Genomic DNA, 20,523 nt, shown 5'->3' with positions numbered 1-20,523 from the left:
ACACAGAATGCATACCATATATTGTAGGCAGTGTGCACGCATAGTGTATGTTTTTATAAAGTAAACACTCACATTTAACATACGTAATAAAATGTGTTTCAACAAAAGCCGATATGTTTCTAAAAGCATCAATAGTGTGTATGAGTTTCAACTGTAGACAAACAAATCACGGCTTTTGACTTCAACGTGTGAAGAACATGCCGTAATGAAATACTATTACACTGTATCATAAAAATTAGTTCCTCTTTAACGTATGTCGCTTTCGCCTCGAACCAACTTTAGTTTCTGATGGCGTTTTTATTTCGTTTACGAATGATCCAAGTCGACTTAAAATGTTCTCCGTCTTTTCCGTCTTCTCTGTATGTAGTTTGGTTCGTGCATTGGAAGAAAGTCTCCATCTGTGGGTCGATTTCTTTGAATATTGCATTTCGCTTCATAATTAGAATGTTTTTTTGTTTTGTTTGTACGTTCAAAAACAGCCTCATATCCGATAATAAGATTTCGTTCATGAACTTACAAATTTGTCGAGTATTGAAGAACACTCGTGGAAGTCAATGCCACATGGCACATAGTGTGAATATAAAACATACAGGTGCTTACAACTTGCTTGGAAAATGTATTGATAGGTAGAAAAGCAACTGGAAAAGATATGATGACTTCCAGAATCATCATTGCTGGCAAAGATACTCTAAAGGTTCTGATCCGAAACATAGCAAATAACATCATAAGCCAGTGATCATTTTCAGATAGTCTTAAGCTAGCAGAAGTGAACTCTATTTTCAAGAATGATAGCCCCAATAAAGAAAAGAACTACATATCAGTCAGTTTTTACAATAAATGTCAAAATCATGAACTGGCCAGAAGCATGCAACTGATTAGTCATTTTTCGTAAAAAATAATTCTTTGCTGGCAGCTTTCAAAACAACATATGGATATAAAACTACCCCGTTAAGCACCTTACACAGTGCAAAAGTAGGTGGGGAAGGTAAAAAAAAATGAAAGCTTTTCAAATGTTCATGTTTATTTTGTTTTGCGGAACGATCGTTTTGGGGAGTAAAACATACATTCCTTGTCATGTCACATGTTTAGGGGTAGTAAGGAGTTGACCAAATTCAACAAAAGAATATTTTATCAGATTTTGGATAAAAAAGATTCACATTTTTTCGGAAAAGTCTCTCGACAGTATACCATTTGTTTAGTCAAAATGTCCCAGACTAAATAATTACAATGCCTTGAGAGTATTTGATGATTTATTTTCGATTGGAGTGAGTTTGTGCACACAAACAGTTTAAAGCTCCAGTAAATTTACATTTGACTAACCGTTCCAATGCGGTACCTAACAATCCTTGATTAAACACACGTATTTTTTCATATAGTATTGATGAACTGTGTTATTTATGGAGTTTTGTGCTGTTGTGCCATGTTTCTTGTGTTATATGTATTTGGCGTCTACCATGTGCCATTAAACGGGGTTTATGTTTAAACTTTTGGCTACTGTGCTTGTTTCTGTACTTTTTCAGATACATATTGAGAGTATTTGATTTTTCAATTAGGAAAGTTATTCAATAAAAAAAAATGAAGAATAGTGGATGCAATTCATTTCCTATTGTCAAAAATGCAAATATATTTTTAAAATAGCTGCAATCACAACAAAGCCTCAAGGCATTGTTGATTGGATAGTTCTCACAATTTTGAAACAAAACATATTCATTTTGTATTAAGACCATATCGAAAATATGTAAATGTTGTTGTTTTTTTTATTGAAAATCAGATAAAATCCTCTTCCTCACTTCCCAATTACAGCTACACATGTTGCAGCGGATACATGAATTATGCTTGCTAAATATTGAACCTGAAAACTAAATGAATAATAAACTTTTAAACATTTTTAGTTTTGGTCCTTCAAACGACGTTTTCACTGTGGAAGGCCTTTAAGACTGGTGGATTAGGCTGATGGAAGACTTGGAAAGGTTCTTGATTATAATAAATATGAAGATGCCGTTCTAATGGACCGCTAAAAAGCATTCGAATGGCTGCCCCATGATCTCATTTTTGAGAAGCTTAATGCACTTGTTTGTGAAGAGCAAGTTAAACGTTTAAATGTTGAAGAAGATATTTACATGTAATTTAGCTTCCATGCACAAAATTAAATTTTAAAATGTTTACAAAACATCTAAGCAACTTAATATCCTTCAAAGACTTAGCAAATTTTGGCAATCAAAACTAAGCTTATTAAAACGTTTTATCAGATCCAATTTCATTTACTGTCATGTTGTTTGGCATTTTTGTAGCAAGACAAACACCGAAAAAATAAAAGATCAAATACATTGTTTTCAATGATAACACCTTAACTTATGAAAATCTCTTTAAAGAGTTCAATTGCCAACATTTCAGGAAATACGGTGCTTTCAAAACTACATGGAATTTAGAAGACTGATCAGCACCTGATGTGCAACTAATCTGTTATAAATTTGAACTTTATAAAAATAATAGTTGTTCTTTTTTGTTTCGAGTTTCCAAAGTATAAAAATATATCGAGCACATGCAACTACTTGTGTGTTTTCGGAATATTTCTAATAAAGTCTGACGATGTACATCTTTTATTCAGGGGTAGGTGCTGATATTAAAGACATTAAAGAGATTTGGATTGCTGCCTGAAGGTTGGGATTGCCCCAATCATATGAGCAAGCATACCTGTGTGCATTACTGTTTTTGATAATGTGAGCAAAATATATCAGTACTTTAAATAACATGATAAATTTAGTACTTTTTGCTAGCAAGCGATAGTTTTTTACCATCTACACATTACTATTATGCTATAATTCCCGTGTACATAGTGCTACTTTCAACTTTACTGTTTAAAATGTATACTATTATTATTCTTAATGTATATTCTTTAAAGAACAAACCATTATATAGTGGAATGTCAACTATAGGAATAAACGGTTTATGTAAATACTTTTTCCAATGTGTAACCTTTTTAAAACTTTATGCTTTTATTTCAAGGTCACCAACTTATTATTATGTATTGCTATGTCATGTTTGCTTTTTATTCATATCAGAAAATATCTCATTGAGCTATTATTTTTTCGTTTTTTTCCAATGACACAATTCGACCTCAAAATTTCTTCGTTTTGTTCGTCTTTTCTGTATGAAGTTTGGTTCGCGCAATGTAAAAATGTTTCCATCTGTGAACGAATTTCTTTGAAAATTGCTTTACAACAAGTCGGCCTTCTTCCCCGCCTCCGACGACCCAACCCATGGCGCATCACGTACACAGCGTTTCGATCGCTTACAAGTCCACATACTGGCCTCCTTGCTGTGTGGTCTGCATGATCCCAAGATAGGAGTTGAGATCGCTGATATCCCGGTCACTACTTAGTGTCACATATGCTCCTGTTTCAAAGACAGACCGCATTAGAAACCGTTATCACGCATTTCTTTTGCCAATCAGTTTATCATTATCTGCAAGATACCTCGGAAAAGTGCATTTTCCAGCAATTTGGTAGACGGCTACTACACCAAGTTCGCTAAATCGTCATATGTCTGATTGATGTACTATTTCAACAGGTGTAAGTCTATGCATTGTCTCATGTGATCTTGGACGCGTTTTGATTCTTTAAGAGCATTGCGTAGTTCCTTGGCAGCTCCATTGCCAATTGTGTGTTCATGAAAGTCAAAGCCTTTACAAACTTATTTTATTGATTGTTGCATGCACTGCGTGAGTCTTCTATGGCAAAATTAATTCATTCCTCTGTTAAAACTTTGAAAGTGATAATTAATCAAGTAGGGTTCAACGGCAGCAGTTGTCGAATCGATCGAGAAGACCATCTGAATAAAGCTTGTGAAATTTTAAGCAATTCATCTGGATTGTCACTGAAGAGTCATTTCCGATATCTGAAACTTGTCATTGAGATTCGGAGGCCTAAATGGCTCTCACATTTAGTTTTCCATCTTCCTTAGCTTTCATCCATATCTTGTGATGATTACTTTTCCAGTTCAATGGTCATCACAAACTGATGTTATACCGTGTTTTGACAGCTGACATCAGACAAGGCATTGTTAGTCAAGTTTTCAAGCTCTGGAGAGGGTGTCATGGCAATATCTGTACCAAATTACCAGCACTTTTAGTAGTATTTCATTGCGTTCACCATTAACAGTTATTTATGTATTTTAATGGTTAACATAAGGTTTGCTTTTAATAGCTCTTTATTTTTTGTTGCCAATAATTAATGTTTTAACCTTAACCTTGGTTCTTGTTTTCATATAGTATGAACGCTCACGTGACCCGCGATGTTATGAATCCAGGAATCGCGCTAGGGCTTCTTGGATAATATGCAAAATCGCGAACGAGAGTACTTACTCTATGTACGCACGAACATACTAATCAAGTCGTACATAAATATTTTCTTTTTTTCTTTCTTTCTTTTTTCTTGAAATAATGATTTTGATGGTAATATTTTCGCGTTTATCAAAAAAAATATCAAGACTTTTTCATATGTGTTTTACATATGCATGGCCCAGGTATTTCTCGCTAAATTCCGCCTACAGAGGTCTCGAAATGGCGACCGGTTTATGTTTTATCGTACAGAATATCAAGTGCGTATGTAAATATTAGGGTTATATCTCATGTATCAGAGGTTTGATAATGATAATATTAGATGTTGTATGCATTGTATCATTGATCTGGTAAACGAGATTGTATTACGGTATCTGACACTGAAACTAGGTCAGCAATTCAAAAGGTAGAGAACAATAACTATGTACCTTCCTTCTATTTACATCCGATTACGAACTAATGACTCAGATTAAAGGGTCACTTTATATGACTTACAAGTACACAGGTACTTATGCATTAACTATTTAATTATTCATATGAATGAAGTCTATATATCATATACCTGCTTCTCTCCGATTTTAATGGTAAACAATTATTTTATACTTTTTTACCTACAAATACATCTGATCATACACAACATAGGAAATTGGGTTTCGGATCAAAAGTTAGTGGCACATAAATTCACTCGTTATGAATATTGGTGGCAAAGATACTTTAAACGTCCCATCCGAAACATGGCTAATGAAATCATAAGCCAATTAAGGATCATTTCAAAATAGTTTTAAGCTAGCACAAGTTAACCCTATTTTCAAGAAAGCATGTAAACTAATAGCCGATATAAATGATGCGTGTATTAGTTCCAACTGTGAACAAACAGTTCACGTCAACGTTTGCAGAACAGGGCGTATACGTAAGACTATTAAACTGTATCATAAAAGTAGTTCCTCTTTAACGTATGTCGCTTCCGCCTCGAAAGAACTTTAGCTTCGGGTTGCGTAAACAATTTATTTCGTTTACTAATGAGACCATTCGACTTGAAATATTCTTTGTTTTTCTCGTCTTCTCTGTATGTAGTTTGGTTCGTGCATTGGAAGAAAGTTTCTATCTGTGAATCGATTTCTTTGAATATTGCTTTTGACTTGACAATGAAAATGTTTTCGTTTTTATCAAGAATTTCGAGAGAACGTTTCTCGTTTGTAAATTGAAAAGCAGCCTCATATCCGATAATAACATTTCGTTTATCAGAACTTACAAACTTGTCAAGTATGGAAGAACACTCGTGGAAGTCAATGTCACATGGCACATAGTGTGAATATAAAACATACAGGTGTTTACAGCCGTTTTGGGCTGTGTGTGTCTTTTTAAGACTTGCATGCATTTGTCCTAATGTCCCTTTTGCAGAATCGTTCACGTAGATGGTTTTACTGGCACGTTTGAGAGACTCGTTTATACCAGCTTTTTTATGTCCTTCGTCAATGATTTCATAAAGGAAATGTCTATGAGGATCAAAGATGCGACATTCACCATGGGTAAAATGGAATCTTCTCGTTCTGTTCATGACGACAGCCATTCTGTCCTTTTGCACCAATCTATCATGACCAATGTGAAAGACACCCGAATGAAGATACTTAGTGAAATCTTTTAGAATGGAATGATTTTCGTTTTCAATTTCTCTCGTACAAACCAATGCCACAGCGAGATACTGCCTTTTCTTGTCCCTAGTTCTGTTTGGGTCAAGAATATCTTGGATTTCGTAACACGTTTCTTTCCCGACATCCCTTAGCGACACCAGGAATCGTACAATGTTACTTCTGTATTTGTAAATCCACTCACTTATGTCAATAGAATCGCACATTGTCAGCTAATTACAGCTGAATATTATCAATAACCGCACATTTTTCGTACATGTTTGATTTATTGCTTTTGGGATCAATACATTACACGTACGCCCCATTTTGTAATCCAATTACAAAAGGTACACCATACCTTTGATAACTTAAAACGTTTTGTAGACGTATCATGTTTCTATTCTTCGTTATCGTTATAATGTCATTGTAAAATCTATTTTAATTGCTTATATCGGTGGTCGATATTTTAATTTGTTAGTAACTTAATCATGTGGGTAAAGTCACGAATGCATGCATGTTCGAATACTATGTTAGAAATAGTTCATGTATTAATCTATATTTGCTTTGTCCAATTGCGATTATTGATGTTATTTAAACAATTTAAACTTTTTTACTACCTTTCCTTTGACAAAGGTTATTAACCCCTTAGCTCCACATATGTTTGACGGGTGTATGTGGAAGATGTCTCGATCTATTACAATAAAGTCGGCCATCTTCCCCTCCAGCAACGACCCAACCCTATTGCAACGTATTGCAGCGTTACTAGTTTACATTTCCACCGTTGTGTTCAGGTTCACACACTGGCTTCCACGCTGTGTGGCATGCATGATTCCACGAAAGGGTTGAGAACGCTGATATCCCAGACTATATGTCGTGTCACATATGCTTCGCGAATTTGTTTGCCAATCAGGTTTTTCAATATCCAACGATATTTCGATTACGTGTACTTTCCAGCAACTTGGAAGTCGGCTACTGTACGAAGTTCGTGAAATCGACATAAGTCTGATTGATCTACCTAAAAAGTCTTTTTATTTTCGATGTCTGCAACTTGTCATTGAGATGTGGAAAGGCCTAAATTGCCGCGCACATTAAGTGCCGTCTTTCTGAGGCTTTCACCCATACTTTGTGGTGATTACTTTTTCATAAGCAATGGACATCACAAACTGATGTTAAATCGTATTTTGACAACTGTCGAAGACAACAGACATTGGATTTCATTCCAGTGCAGTTTCATACATATCATATTTCAGAACAAATAATGTCTTTTTGCATGCTTTTAAATATAAAAATACATTTGAAACCAGAGTAGTTCTAAAACTTTTTAGTAGAGTTCAAAAGCCCTAAAACAAAGAATTGATAATAATCAAAAACATATTACAATTATTTCCTCAGTGGGTGTACAACATACTGGAGAAGAAGAAGGAGGCTGATCGTATTGTGTATGAGGACACAGACCCTGACACAGGGTTCATCCTGCTGCCAGACATGAATTGGGACCCAACAGACACAAGTGCTCTGTACCTGGTAGCAATTGTCCACAAACATGACATCAAGTCTTTGCGAGACCTGGACACAGGGAGCCTTCCGCTGCTGCAAAATATACTCATGAAAGGGCTGGTGGGTTGTTTCAAATTTCTTGATCCATATATTCTATTAATTTTATTATTTCATCATAGCATTGGTATCACTGTTGGCAGCTTCTTAGTTTGCTCTTGTTGAAAAAAGAACTTATTTCTTAATGTATGTGGCAAATATTCTGCGTGTAAAATGAATGTTATTGTGACTGTACACAAAGAATAACTATACTTGAAATATGTACTTTCCAGAAAGCTATTCAGGACACCTATGACATTCCAGCCAGCAAACTGAATGTTTACATCCATTACCAGCCGTCATACTACCATTTTCATGTGCATTTCACCAATGTTAAGTTCGAAGCACCGGGGTTCGGAGCTGATAGGGCTCATCTTCTGGCTGATGTAATTAACAATATACAGTTGTATGGCGACTTCTACAAGAAAAAGACGCTGACGTTCCTCGTAAGAGAGCAAGAAGACTTGTACATGAAGTTTAAAGATGCAGGATACTTTGATTGCTCTGACATTTAGTTTTCCGTCTTCCTGAGCATTCATCCATATCTTGTGGTGATTACTTTTCCAGTAGCAATGGTCATCACAAACTGATGTTATACCGTGTTTTGACAGCTGACATCAGACAAGGCATTGATAGTCAAGTTTTCAAGCTCTGGAGAGGGTGACATGGCAATATCTGTACCATATTACCAGCAATTTTAGTAGTATTTCATTGCGTTCACCATTAACAGTTATTTAATTTTTTTAATGGTTAACAGAAGGTTTGCTTTTAATAGTTCTATAATTTTGTGTTGCCAATAATTAATGTTTAAACCTTAAGTTATTAAATATACTTATTTAAGGACTGGTTCTTATTTTCCCTGTGTTCATATAGTATGAACGCTCACGTGACCCGCGATGTTATGAATCCAGGAATCGCGCTAGGGCTTCTTGTATAATATGCAAAATCGCGAACGAGAGTACTTACTCTATGTACGCACGAAAAATATTAATCAAGCCTTACATAAATATTTTCTTTTTTCTTTCTTTATTTTTTCTTGAAATTAAGATTTTGATGGTAATATTTTCGCGTTAATCAAGAAAATTATCAGTAAACAATTATTTTTATTTTTTTACCTACAAATACATCTGATAACCCAATAATACTCATACACAACATAGGAAATTGGGTTTCGGATCAAAAGTTAGTGCCACATTAATTCACTCGTTATGAATATTGGTGGCAAAGATACTTTAAACGTCCCATCCGAAACATGAAATCATAAGCCAATTAAGGATCATTTCAAAATAGTCTTAAGCACAAGTTAACCCTATTTTCAAGAAAGCATGTACACTAATAGCATTAAAAAGACCACACCCCTTTATAGAAAATAACTATATATCAGTCAGTTTTTACCATCAATGTCAAAAGAGAGCAACTGATTAGTCACTGTGATAGTAAAAATTATCCTTTCCTGAAAGCTTTAAGAACAACGTTTAAATGTCAAACTACCCGTAAGGCTGCTGAATAAGGCAGGTGGAAGACTGGGAAATGTCCTTGATGAGAACCAATATGTGGGTGCAGTTCTAATGGACCTCTCAAAAGCCATCGACTGCCTGCCCCATGATCTCGTCTTTGACAAGCTTCACGCATATGATCTCTCAGTCCCAGCATGTAAACTAATAACATCCTTACACACACAAAACAATGGGTCAAACTTGGTCAAATTACCAAGGTGTGGGACTTTATCTTGAAAGACAAGGATCAATATATTTTGGGCTATAGTCTTCAACTCCTTTCTCAATGACATCTTCTACTTAATTAATAAGGCAGCTTTGTATAATAATGAAAATGACAATGCTCTTTCTATCTGTGATAGAAATCAATCATGAAATTGTTAAGACCACTCCCAAACGAATGCAGGCTAACCCGGATAAATTTCAAGCAGTTTCAATTGGCACCATGTTCGTTTGAAAGAGCAACTCAATATACTTGATCACATTATCGTTTGTGAAGAACAAAATCGCGTTTTAGGCGATGAAGTAGATATATAATCCTATTTTGATGCCCAGATTTTTAAAATGTGTACAAAAGCATCTAAGCAAATGAATATCCTTCAAAGACTAAGCATATTTTTGACAATCAATACTAAGCTTATTATCTTTAAACTTTTACTGTTCTGTTATTTGGCATTCTTGTAGCAAGACCAACACAGAAAAGAATAGAAAAGATCCGATACATTGTTTTCAATGATTACACCTCAACTTATGAAAATCTCTTCAAAGAGTTCAATAGCCAACATTACATTTTAGCAGATAGATGCATCGCTATTGAAACTTACAAATGTCTGTACGGTATCTCACCAGAATATGCTCAAAACCTTGTAGCTTTTCAGACATGTAATTTTAATATCAGATATGAAAACTGTATAGAAATGCCATCAGTAAGAACAACTAAATATGGGAAGAACTCTCCGCTTTAAGGCGGGAAATGTTTGTCCATATGCGAAAAACCTCCCAACATTTGCCAGTCCGAACCACGTAATAAAATTACTCGAACTCGCTACATTGTAAACTTTGCTGAGACCAGGGATGATCTTCATCGATAGTTATGTAGATACATGTATTAGGCTATTCTGATTGGCAAATAGTATGTCGTTTATCGAGATACACAAGACATCCCTTAATGAGATATTAAGTCGTTTCACTGAGATACGAAAGTCGTTAAAACGAGTTAGTATGTCGTTAACGAGTTTCATAGTCGTTTTGACGAGAAACGTAAGTCGCTTTAACCAGATAAAAAACGTATCACACCTCCATGCCACCGTATTTACCTCAACTCAGGTCAAAGATCTGATAAGAGGAATCAAGACAAGAATATTAAGATCAGTAAACAGAGGTTGTGTACTGTACACATTTTTTGTTTTGTTTTGTTATTTTCGTGTTGTTTTGGGGGAGGAGGGATGGGTCACTTATAGAAGGCTTAAACTATGCCTTTAACTGCACTGCATATTAAGGTGCTTCTAGATACCGTTGTAGAACGTTCTTTAACATTATGGTAACATTGTTCTATTTTTATCCCAGCCACTGGATACTGGATAATGTTTTTTGAAAGCCTTCAGTTGTAAATCTGAACGCAACATCTCTGGTACAACCTTACTTTTGCTTTCACATTTACCTCTAGTCTGATAAGTATACACCACACGGTTCGATTTATGGCAAAGGATTCACACCATACATAGTAGACAGTATGCATAGTTTATGTTCGCATGAAGATAACAATCACATTTAACGTACGAAATAAAATTTTGTTGGAACAAAAGCCGATATAAATGATGCGTGTATTAGTTTCAACATTCGGAACTCCTCGGCCATTTTATCGAAAACAACCTCGGATGTATGCCGGTACATCTGTTGAAGTAGTTCGTAAAATTTTGAATTATATCATTAGTTAAATGTAGTGTTTTAGAGTTGTACTTATTGATCTAAGTTTAAATTTATTGTCATTGAATTGTATTATAGCAAACATAATGAACAATCCCAAGAGTTAAGTCACAAAGTTTAACTGCTAAATAAAATTACTACGCGATCTACTTGCAGCGGACTTAAACGTACCACTTTTTGAGTGTGTAAACCATCCAAATACATCCGAGGTTGATTTCGATAAAATGGCCGAGGAGTTCCGAATGTTAGTTTCAACTGTAAACAAACATTCTCGATATCACGGCTATTGACGTCAACGTTTGCAGAACAGGGCGTATGCGTAAGACTATTACACTGTATCATAAAAATAGTTCCTCTTTAACGTATGTCGCTTCCGCCTCGAAACAACTTTAGCTTCGGGTTGCGTAAATAATTTATTTCGTTTACTAATGAGACCATTCGACTTGAAATATTCTTTGTTTTTCTCGTCTTCTCTGTATGTAGTTTGGTTCGCGCAATGGAAGAAAGTTTCCATCTGTGAACGAATTTCTTTGAATATTGCTTTTGGCTTGACAATGAAAATGTTTTCGTTTTGATCAAGAATTTCGAGAGAACGTTTCTCGTTTGTAAATTCAAAAGCAGCCTCATATCCGATAATAAGATTTTGTTTATCAGAACTTACAAACTTGTCAAGTATGGAAGAACACTCGTGGAAGTCAATGTCACATGGCACATAGTGTGAAAATAAAACATAAAGGTGTATACAGCCGTCTTGGGCCGTGTGTGTCTTTTTAAGACTTGCATGCATTTGTCCTAATGTCCCCTTAGCAGAATCGTTCACGTAGATGGTTTTACTGGACCGTTTGACAGACTCGTTTATACCAGCTTTTCTATGTCCTTCGTCAATGATTTCATAAAGGAAATGTCTTTGAGGGTCAAAGATGCGACATTCACCATGGGTAAAATGGAATCTTCTCGTACTGTTCATGACGACAGCCATTCTGTCCTTTTGTACCAATCTATCGTGACCAATGTGAAAGACACCCGAATGAAGATACTTAGTGAATTCTTCTAGAATGGAATGATTCTCGTTTTCAATTTCTCTCGAACAAACCAATGCCACAGCGAGGTGCTGCCTTTTCTTGTCCCTAGTTCGGTTTGGGTCAAGAATATCTTGGATTTCGTAACACGTTTCTTTCCCGACATCCCTTAGCGACACCAGGAATCGTACAATGTTACTTCTGTATTTGTAAATCCACTCACTTATGTCAATAGAATCGCACATTCTCAGCTTACTACAGCTGAATAGTATCAATAACCGCACATGGAATTGCAATAAAATATACGAATTTTGCATCTAACTTTTTCGTACATGTTTGATTTATTGCTTTTGGGATCAATACATTACACGTACGCCCCATTTTGAAAAATCCAATTACAAAAAGTACATCATACCTTTGATAACTAAAAACGTTTTGTATACGTATCATGTTTCTAATCTTCGTTATCGTTATACTGTCAAAATCTATTTTGATTGCCTATATCCGTGCTCGATATTTTCATTTGTTAGTAACTTAATCATGTGGGTAAAGTCACGAATACTTCATGTATTAATCTATATTTGCTTTGTCCAAGTGTTCAATGTGAGGCAACATGGCGTTCGATGTTACTAAATCAGACTTAAAATAAGCTCTTATTGCGATTATTGATGTTATTTAAACAATTTAAACTTTTTTACTACCTTTCCTTTGACAAAGGTTATTAACCCCTTAGCTCCACATATGTTTGACGGGTGTATGTGGAAGATGTCTCCATCTATTACAATAAAGTCGGCCATCTTCCCCTCCAGCAACGACCCAACCCTATTACAACGTATTGCAGCGTTAATGGTGTACATTTCCACCGCTGTGTTCAGGTTCACACACTGGTTTCCACGCTGTGTTCAGGTTCACACACTGGTTTCCACCGCTGTGTTCAGGTTCACACACTGGTTTCCACCGCTGTGTTCAGGCTCACACACTGGTTTCCACCGCTGTGTTCAGGCTCACACACTGGTTTCCACCGCTGTGTTCAGGTTCACACACTGGTTTCCAACGCTGTGTTCAGGCTCACACACTGGTTTCCACCGCTGTGTTCAGGCTCACACACTGGTTTCCACCGCTGTGTTCAGGCTCACACACTGGTTTCCAACGCTGTGTTCAGGCTCACACACTGGTTTCCACCGCTGTGTTCAGGCTCACACACTGGTTTCCACCGCTGTGTTCAGGCTCACACACTGGTTTCCACCGCTGTGTTCAGGCTCACACACTGGTTTCCACCGCTGTGTTCAGGCTCACACACTGGTTTCCACCGCTGTGTTCAGGCTCACACACTGGTTTCCGACGCTGTGTTCAGGCTCACACACTGGTTTCCACCGCTGTGTTCAGGCTCACACACTGGTTTCCGACGCTGTGTTCAGGCTCACACACTGGTTTCCGACGCTGTGTTCAGGCTCACACACTGGTTTCCGACGCTGTGTTCAGGCTCACACACTGGTTTCCACCGCTGTGTTCAGGTTCACACACTGGTTTCCACCGCTGTGTTCAGGTTCACACACTGGTTTCCACCGCTGTGTTCAGGCTCACACACTGGTTTCCACCGCTGTGTTCAGGCTCACACACTGGTTTCCACCGCTGTGTTCAGGCTCACACACTGGTTTCCACCGCTGTGTTTAGGCTCACACACTGGTTTCCACCGCTGTGTTTAGGCTCACACACTGGTTTCCACCGCTGTGTTTAGGCTCACACACTGGTTTCCACCGCTGTGTTTAGGCTCACACACTGGTTTCCACCGCTGTGTTCAGGCTCACACACTGGTTTCCACCGCTGTGTTCAGGCTCACACACTGGTTTCCACCGCTGTGTTCAGGCTCACACACTGGTTTCCACCGCTGTGTTTAGGCTCACACACTGGTTTCCACCGCTGTGTTCAGGCTCACACACTGGTTTCCACCGCTGTGTTCAGGCTCACACACTGGTTTCCACCGCTGTGTTCAGGCTCACACACTGGTTTCCACCGCTGTGTTCAGGCTCACACACTGGTTTCCACCGCTGTGTTCAGGTTCACACACTGGTTTCCACCGCTGTGTTCAGGCTCACACACTGGTTTCCACCGCTGTGTTCAGGTTCACACACTGGTTTCCACCGCTGTGTTTAGGCTCACACAATGGTTTCCACCGCTGTGTTTAGGCTCACACACTGGTTTCCACCGCTGTGTTCAGGCTCACACACTGGTTTCCACCGCTGTGTTCAGGTTCACACACTGGTTTCCACCGCTGTGTTCAGGCTCACACACTGGTTTCCACCGCTGTGTTTAGGCTCACACACTGGTTTCCACCGCTGTGTTCAGGCTCACACACTGGTTTCCACCGCTGTGTTCAGGTTCACACACTGGTTTCCACCGCTGTGTTCAGGCTCACACACTGGTTTCCACCGCTGTGTTCAGGTTCACACACTGGTTTCCACCGCTGTGTTCAGGCTCACACACTGGTTTCCACCGCTGTGTTCAGGTTCACACACTGGTTTCCGCGCTGTGTTCAGGCTCACACACTGGTTTCCACCGCTGTGTCCAGGTTCACACACTGGTTTCCACGCTGTGTTCAGGTTCACACACTGGTTTCCACCGCTGTGTCCAGGCTCACACTATGGTTTCCACGCTGTGTTCAGGTTCACACACTGGTTTCCACCGCTGTGTTCAGGTTCACACACTGGTTTCCACCGCTGTGTTCAGGCTCACACACTGGTTTCCACCGCTGTGTTCAGGCTCACACACTGGTTTCCACCGCTGTGTTCAGGCTCACACACTGGTTTTCACCGCTGTGTTCAGGTTCACACACTGGTTTCCACCGCTGTGTTCAGGTTCACACACTGGTTTCCACGCTGTGTTCAGGCTCACACACTGGTTTCCACCGCTGTGTTCAGGTTCACACACTGGTTTCACGCTGTGTTCAGGTTCACACACTGGTTTCCACCGCTGTGTTCAGGTTCACACACTGGTTTTCACGCTGTGTTCAGGTTCACACACTGGTTTCCACGCTGTGTTCAGGCTCACACACTGGTTTCCACCGCTGTGTTCAGGTTCACACACTGGTTTCCACCGCTGTGATCAGGTTCACACACTGGTTTCCACCGCTGTGTTCAGGTTCACACACTGGTTTCCACCGCTGTGTTCAGGCTCACACACTGGTTTCCACCGCTGTGTTCAGGCTCACACACTGGTTTCCACCGCTGTGTTCAGGTTCACACACTGGTTTCCACCGCTGTGTTCAGGTTCACACACTGGTTTCCACCGCTGTGTTTAGGCTCACACACTGGTTTCCACCGCTGTGTTCAGGTTCACACACTGGTTTCCACCGCTGTGTTCAGGCTCACACACTGGTTTTCACGCTGTGTGGCATGCATGATTCCACGAAAGGGTTGAGAACGCTGATATCCCAGACTATATGTCGTGTCACATATGCTTCGCGAATTTGTTTGCCAATCAGGTTTTTCAATATCCAACGATATTACGATAACGTGTATTTTCCAGCAACTTGGATGTCGGCTACTGTACGAAGTTCGTGAAATCGACATAAGTCTGATTGATCTACCTGAAAAGTCTTTTTATTTTCGATGTCTGCAACTTGTCATTGAGATGTGGAAAGGCCTAAATTGCCGCGCACATTAAGTGCCGTCTTTCTGAGGCTTTCACCCATACTTTGTGGTGATTACTTTTTCATAAGCAATGGACATCACATACTGATGTTAAATCGTATTTTGACAACTGTCGAATACAACAGACAAGGGCTTAGGCTTTTATAGTCAAGTTTTTCAAGCTCTTAGATGGTGTCATGGCAATGTCTTATATCGTATGATATTTGGTTCACCGTCAACAGGGTAAACTCTTCAATTTCGATATATAGTCCTGAATTTGTCACCATTGTTATAGAATATAGATGGTAAACACAAAGTTTGCTTTAAAACACCTCTTTTATATCTGTTACCAATATTTACTGTTTTAAAAACCCTTTATTTATTGAATCTCATTTAAGCAGCCGCGGTTTGGAAACCTATAAACGCACGAAATAATCACTCCTTACATCAACATTTTCTCCTTTTTATTACTTCTGGAAATATTTTGGTTAAATAATAATTTTCGCGCTTATCAAAAATATTATCAAAACTTTTTTATTTGTATTGTTTTCATGACCCAGGTCTTTCTTGGTAAACTCAGCCTACACAGGTCACGAAAGATAGACCGCGGCATGTTTTATCGTACAGGAACTCAAGTGCGAATGTAAATATTCAAGTATGTTTTGAAAATGATAAAACAAATCGGTTTTACGCATAGCATCGTCGCTCTGGCGTACGATAATGCATAGCCGTGGATATCTGAAACTGAAACATATCATCGGTCAGTCAAAACGTAGAGAAAATGTACCTTCCTTCTTTTTACATACAGAACTAATGACTCAGATTGAAAGATCACTTTATAGTACTGTAACGGTCCACTGTAGGCGGCGGATGTGCGTTCAAAGTATAGCATTCCGTTAAGACGGAAGTACGTTCATAGTACGTATCTTTACTTGGTTGGTAATATGAAAATTAGCAAAGCCCGGGTTCTGTGTGGATTGAGAATTTACTGTTTATAAAGACCAGCGAACCCCTTCAGGTCGAGCATGCTTTTCTCTTAAGGGATCTGTTGGTGCCAAGTTGTTTGACGTCGCACGTTACAAATGTTGGCAGCGGCGGGATTATTAATGACAACTGCCGGACCGGAGTTGCCTTACCCATCTGTTTCCCAGTCCAAGACTCGGGACGAGTCTTCTCGGAGGGGAAAGTAATGTAACGGTCCGCTGCAGCGGATGTGCAATAGCATTCATTTATAGACGGAAGTTCGTTCATGGTAGGTATGTCTACTTTTGGTTGGTAATATGCAAGTTAGCAAAGCCCGGGCTCTGTGTGGATTGAGAATTTCCTGTATCTAAAGACCAACGGACCCCTTCAAGTCGAGCATGCTTTTCTCTGAAGAGATCTGTTGGTGTTTGTTTGACGTCACACGTAACACAAGTACACTTGTACATTAACTATTTAATTATTCATATGAATTTTAAGTCTAAAGACTAAATGTTTTATTCCGATTCAGTAAATATATTCAATCTTTATCATAAGTTGTAAAATGAGGCGATATTAATAGACCCCTTTAACTACAGGGACAAACCAAGAAGCCGAACATTTAACCACAGTCCGGTTTAAGGTGTTATAGAGACACAATAACGATGGTAGAAATGGGGACTATCTTAGTATTTTTCTTTTTATATTTTTTTTTTTTTTTTATTTTTATTTTTCGCACAACCTCTTTCTTTTAACAAAAAAGCATTACAATACAATATCGAACATAACTTTGTTGTTGATTGTTACATTATAAACTCTACAACATGTTTTTGAAAATATCTAGTTTATGATTACTATAGTTAGTTCTGTATTGATATTGTTTTGTTGATAAGTGAATAATGAAAAAAGAAAGAAATGGGGACCATGGTAAGTAATATCTAAGAGTTATTAAACATTTGATTGCTCCAGGTCATGTTTATATTGCGACGTAAAATAAATGTTACCTTTTAGATTGTTTTAATGTTAAATTAGTCACAGTTTTAGTTAAATAGTTAATATGGGCATTGTATCTTTAAATGAAAATGAGCCTTGCTGTAAAATCAAAGTAAGTGTAATGTAACCCCAACACATTTTTCTGAATTACTTCCCTTGATAATTTTGAAAGACACTGACACTCTTGAACAATGGACAGAAAGAAAAGAAAACTGGAATCTGGTGATCGGCAGGACGACGACCGCCTTCGTATATTGGACAGTTTTGAGGGTTTTAAAGTGAAGAGCGTGATCAGTGAAAACTCGCGATGCAAAACGGCTGTCATCCACGGGGAGCTGGACGGGAAAGACGCCATTGTTTTGTTGGAAAGAAAACCATTCAACCTCAGTAATGTTAGCAACTACTTTACGGAGGAAACAGGTTTAGAGAATACATTGAAGAATGACATTTATGGAACTTATGATGCATATCCACCGAAAGTAGAGAATGGTAAACAGTTTTAACTATACGCTACTTGTAGTTATGTCTGATATTTTCACAAAGTATTGATCAATTTATCTAATCGTCACAGGTGCAATGCATGAGTCAGTTGTAACAACCGCCCGCCCCCCCCCCCCCCCAAGAAAAAGTTCTGGGCATAGCGGGGTCTTTGACTTTTGGTCCGGCCAAGCCCGGGTAAAATCGCCGTCCTACGGGGATGAACTGCTGGTAAAATCCCCGCCAAATGCACCCCGCACCCCAGGGACCCTAGGTAAGGCCCATTCCCCGCTTTTTTTGGAGCAAAGACAAAACCATGCACTGCATTCACCCAACACTGCGGGGCCACCTGGAAGGTTAAAACACTGCCCATTTCCCCGGTATACCCTCGAACCTGGGGGGGGGGCCGTGATTGAATTGACTGGTGCAAATTAACAAGAATATGTGTATTCCAATTTGACAATATGCGTTACAAACTGTTTTGAAAGTTAAATAGCAGTTGCATGTTATCAGGTACCGTATGGGCAGAGGAAGCTGTGTTATAAATGTTAAAGTTATAATAATAAATATGTCTTAAATTATGATAAATGTTTACATCTGTATTTTGCGAGTGGACTCAGGGTAATATTAATAAGATGGTACTATATTTACTGTATACTTTGAATGATGATAAGAAATTAAATATATCTTTTTTACAGCTGTGAAGGCGGTGGTGATTCACCCTGCCACAGAGAAACATGTGCAGAAGTACACAGACCAGGAGCGATACATTGTGCATGAGACACCCAGTCTATATGAACAGGTGACACTGCCACTCATCACAAGCAAACAGTTCAGCATACAGGTGGGAAACATGAACAATATGTAATGATGGGAGCAACCTTAGGCCTTGTTAAATCTAAAAAAATACAGGTTGTTGTTATAAGGTTAGATTATGATATAAAGGGTATTTCTTAGCACCTTTAGTATGGAATTGTATTGTTAAATATGTTAATGAGTGGGGAATAAGCTTGATTTCATTCCAATGCAGTTTCATACATATCATATTTCAGAACAAATAAGGTCTTTTTTGCATGCTTTTAAATATAAAAATACATTTGAAACCAGAGTAGTTCTAAAACTTTTTAGTAGAGTTCAAAAGCCCTAAAACAAAGAATTGATAATAATCAAAACCATATTACAATTATTTCCTCAGTGGGTGTACAACATACTGGAGAAGAAGAAGGAGGCTGATCGTATTGTGTATGAGGACACAGACCCTGACACAGGGTTCATCCTGCTGCCAGACATGAAGTGGGACCGAACAGACACAAGTGCCCTGTACCTGGTAGCAATTGTCCACAAACATAACATCAAGTCTTTGCGAGACCTGGACACAGGGAGCCTTCCGCTGCTGCAAAATATACTCAAGAAAGGGCTGGTGGGTTGTTTCAAATTTCTTGATCCATATATTCTATTATAATTTTATTATTTCATCATAGCATTGGTATCACTGTTGGCAGCTTCTTAGTTTGCTCTTGTTGAAAAAAAGAACTTATTTCTTAATGTATGTGGCAAATATTCTGTGTGTAAAATGAATGTTATTGTGACTGTACACAAAGAATAACTAGACTTGAAATATGTACTTTCCAGAAAGCTATTCAGGACACCTATGACATTCCAGCCAGCAAACTGAATGTTTACATCCATTACCAGCCGTCATACTACCATTTTCATGTGCATTTCACCAATGTTAAGTTCGAAGCACCGGGGTTCGGAGCTGATAGGGCTCATCTTCTGGCTGATGTAATTAACAATATACAGTTGTATGGCGACTTCTACAAGAAAAAGACGCTGACGTTCCTCGTAAGAGAGCAAGAAGACTTGTACATGAAGTTTAAAGATGCAGGATACTTTGATTGCTCTGAAGAAGTCTCTGTAGAAAAATAATAAATAAATCGACATTTAGCATCACTTGTATAAAGTTTATTTTGATATTTGGCATGATTATATAGATGATCATAATTTATTTCTGCGGTAGGGCCACATCAAATCATATATGATATTGAACAATTTTAGTTAGGTTTGACAAATAGTGACCAAATTTGGTATATGGGAAGAGTTTATGGAGACCTTTCATGGGATAGTGTTTGGGGCTCCTTGAATCAAGGTCACTGTAAAAAGAAAGTGTTGGTACTGAATAACTTAGCTAGGGTTACCATAATGTGACCAAACTCATATATAGGAAGAGTTTATAGAGACCTTTCATGGGATTGTGTTTTGGGCCCTGAGAGTCATGGAAAAGGTCAAGGTTACTATTGCTAATCATAGAAACATGGTAATTACTGCATAACTTAAGTTAGTTTGACACATTGTGACCAAATTTGTATATGTGAAGAGTTTATGGAGACTATTCATGGGATTGTGTTTGGGGTCAAGGTCACTGTAAAAATGAATTCTCATTTGCTACTAAATAACTTATTT

At 38.2% G+C, this 20,523-nt stretch overlaps 3 protein-coding genes across 4 annotated transcripts; 2 read left to right on the top strand and 1 right to left on the bottom strand.

The window, feature by feature from the left end:
* The first annotated feature begins 4,460 nt into the window (after nucleotides 1–4,460).
* Nucleotides 4,461–8,251, top strand: LOC128217951 (m7GpppX diphosphatase-like). The gene is made up of 3 exons (XM_052925424.1): nucleotides 4,461–4,599; nucleotides 7,360–7,584; nucleotides 7,794–8,251. Exons 1-3 carry the CDS (start codon nucleotides 4,516–4,518, stop codon nucleotides 8,073–8,075), a joined length of 591 nt encoding a protein of 196 aa, XP_052781384.1. The 5' UTR covers nucleotides 4,461–4,515; the 3' UTR covers nucleotides 8,076–8,251.
* A 1,552-nt stretch (nucleotides 8,252–9,803) lies between these two features.
* LOC128218365 (uncharacterized) lies at nucleotides 9,804–12,352 on the bottom strand. Its single transcript, XM_052926023.1, has 2 exons — nucleotides 11,239–12,352; nucleotides 9,804–10,893 (listed from the first exon to the last, which is right to left on the bottom strand). The coding sequence occupies exon 1, from the start codon at nucleotides 12,316–12,318 to the stop codon at nucleotides 11,311–11,313; it is 1,008 nt and encodes a 335-aa protein (XP_052781983.1). The 5' UTR covers nucleotides 12,319–12,352; the 3' UTR covers nucleotides 9,804–10,893; nucleotides 11,239–11,310.
* Nucleotides 12,353–17,752: 5,400 nt separating this feature from the next.
* Nucleotides 17,753–20,013, top strand: LOC128217709 (m7GpppX diphosphatase-like). 2 transcript variants are annotated; one of them, XM_052925037.1, is made up of 4 exons: nucleotides 17,753–18,072; nucleotides 18,759–18,862; nucleotides 19,256–19,480; nucleotides 19,693–20,013. In XM_052925037.1, exons 1-4 carry the CDS (start codon nucleotides 17,775–17,777, stop codon nucleotides 19,987–19,989), a joined length of 924 nt encoding a protein of 307 aa, XP_052780997.1. In that variant the 5' UTR covers nucleotides 17,753–17,774; the 3' UTR covers nucleotides 19,990–20,013. The 2 variants fall into 2 exon arrangements, with proteins under 2 accessions (XP_052780997.1, XP_052780996.1); XM_052925036.1 differs by having other exon boundaries at nucleotides 18,759–18,904.
* Nucleotides 20,014–20,523: the final 510 nt, after the last annotated feature.

This window comes from Mya arenaria, chromosome 14 (genome assembly GCF_026914265.1).
Source record: "Mya arenaria isolate MELC-2E11 chromosome 14, ASM2691426v1".
NCBI lineage: Eukaryota > Metazoa > Mollusca > Bivalvia > Myida > Myidae > Mya > Mya arenaria.
This window is presented reverse-complemented; position numbering and strand designations above follow the sequence as displayed.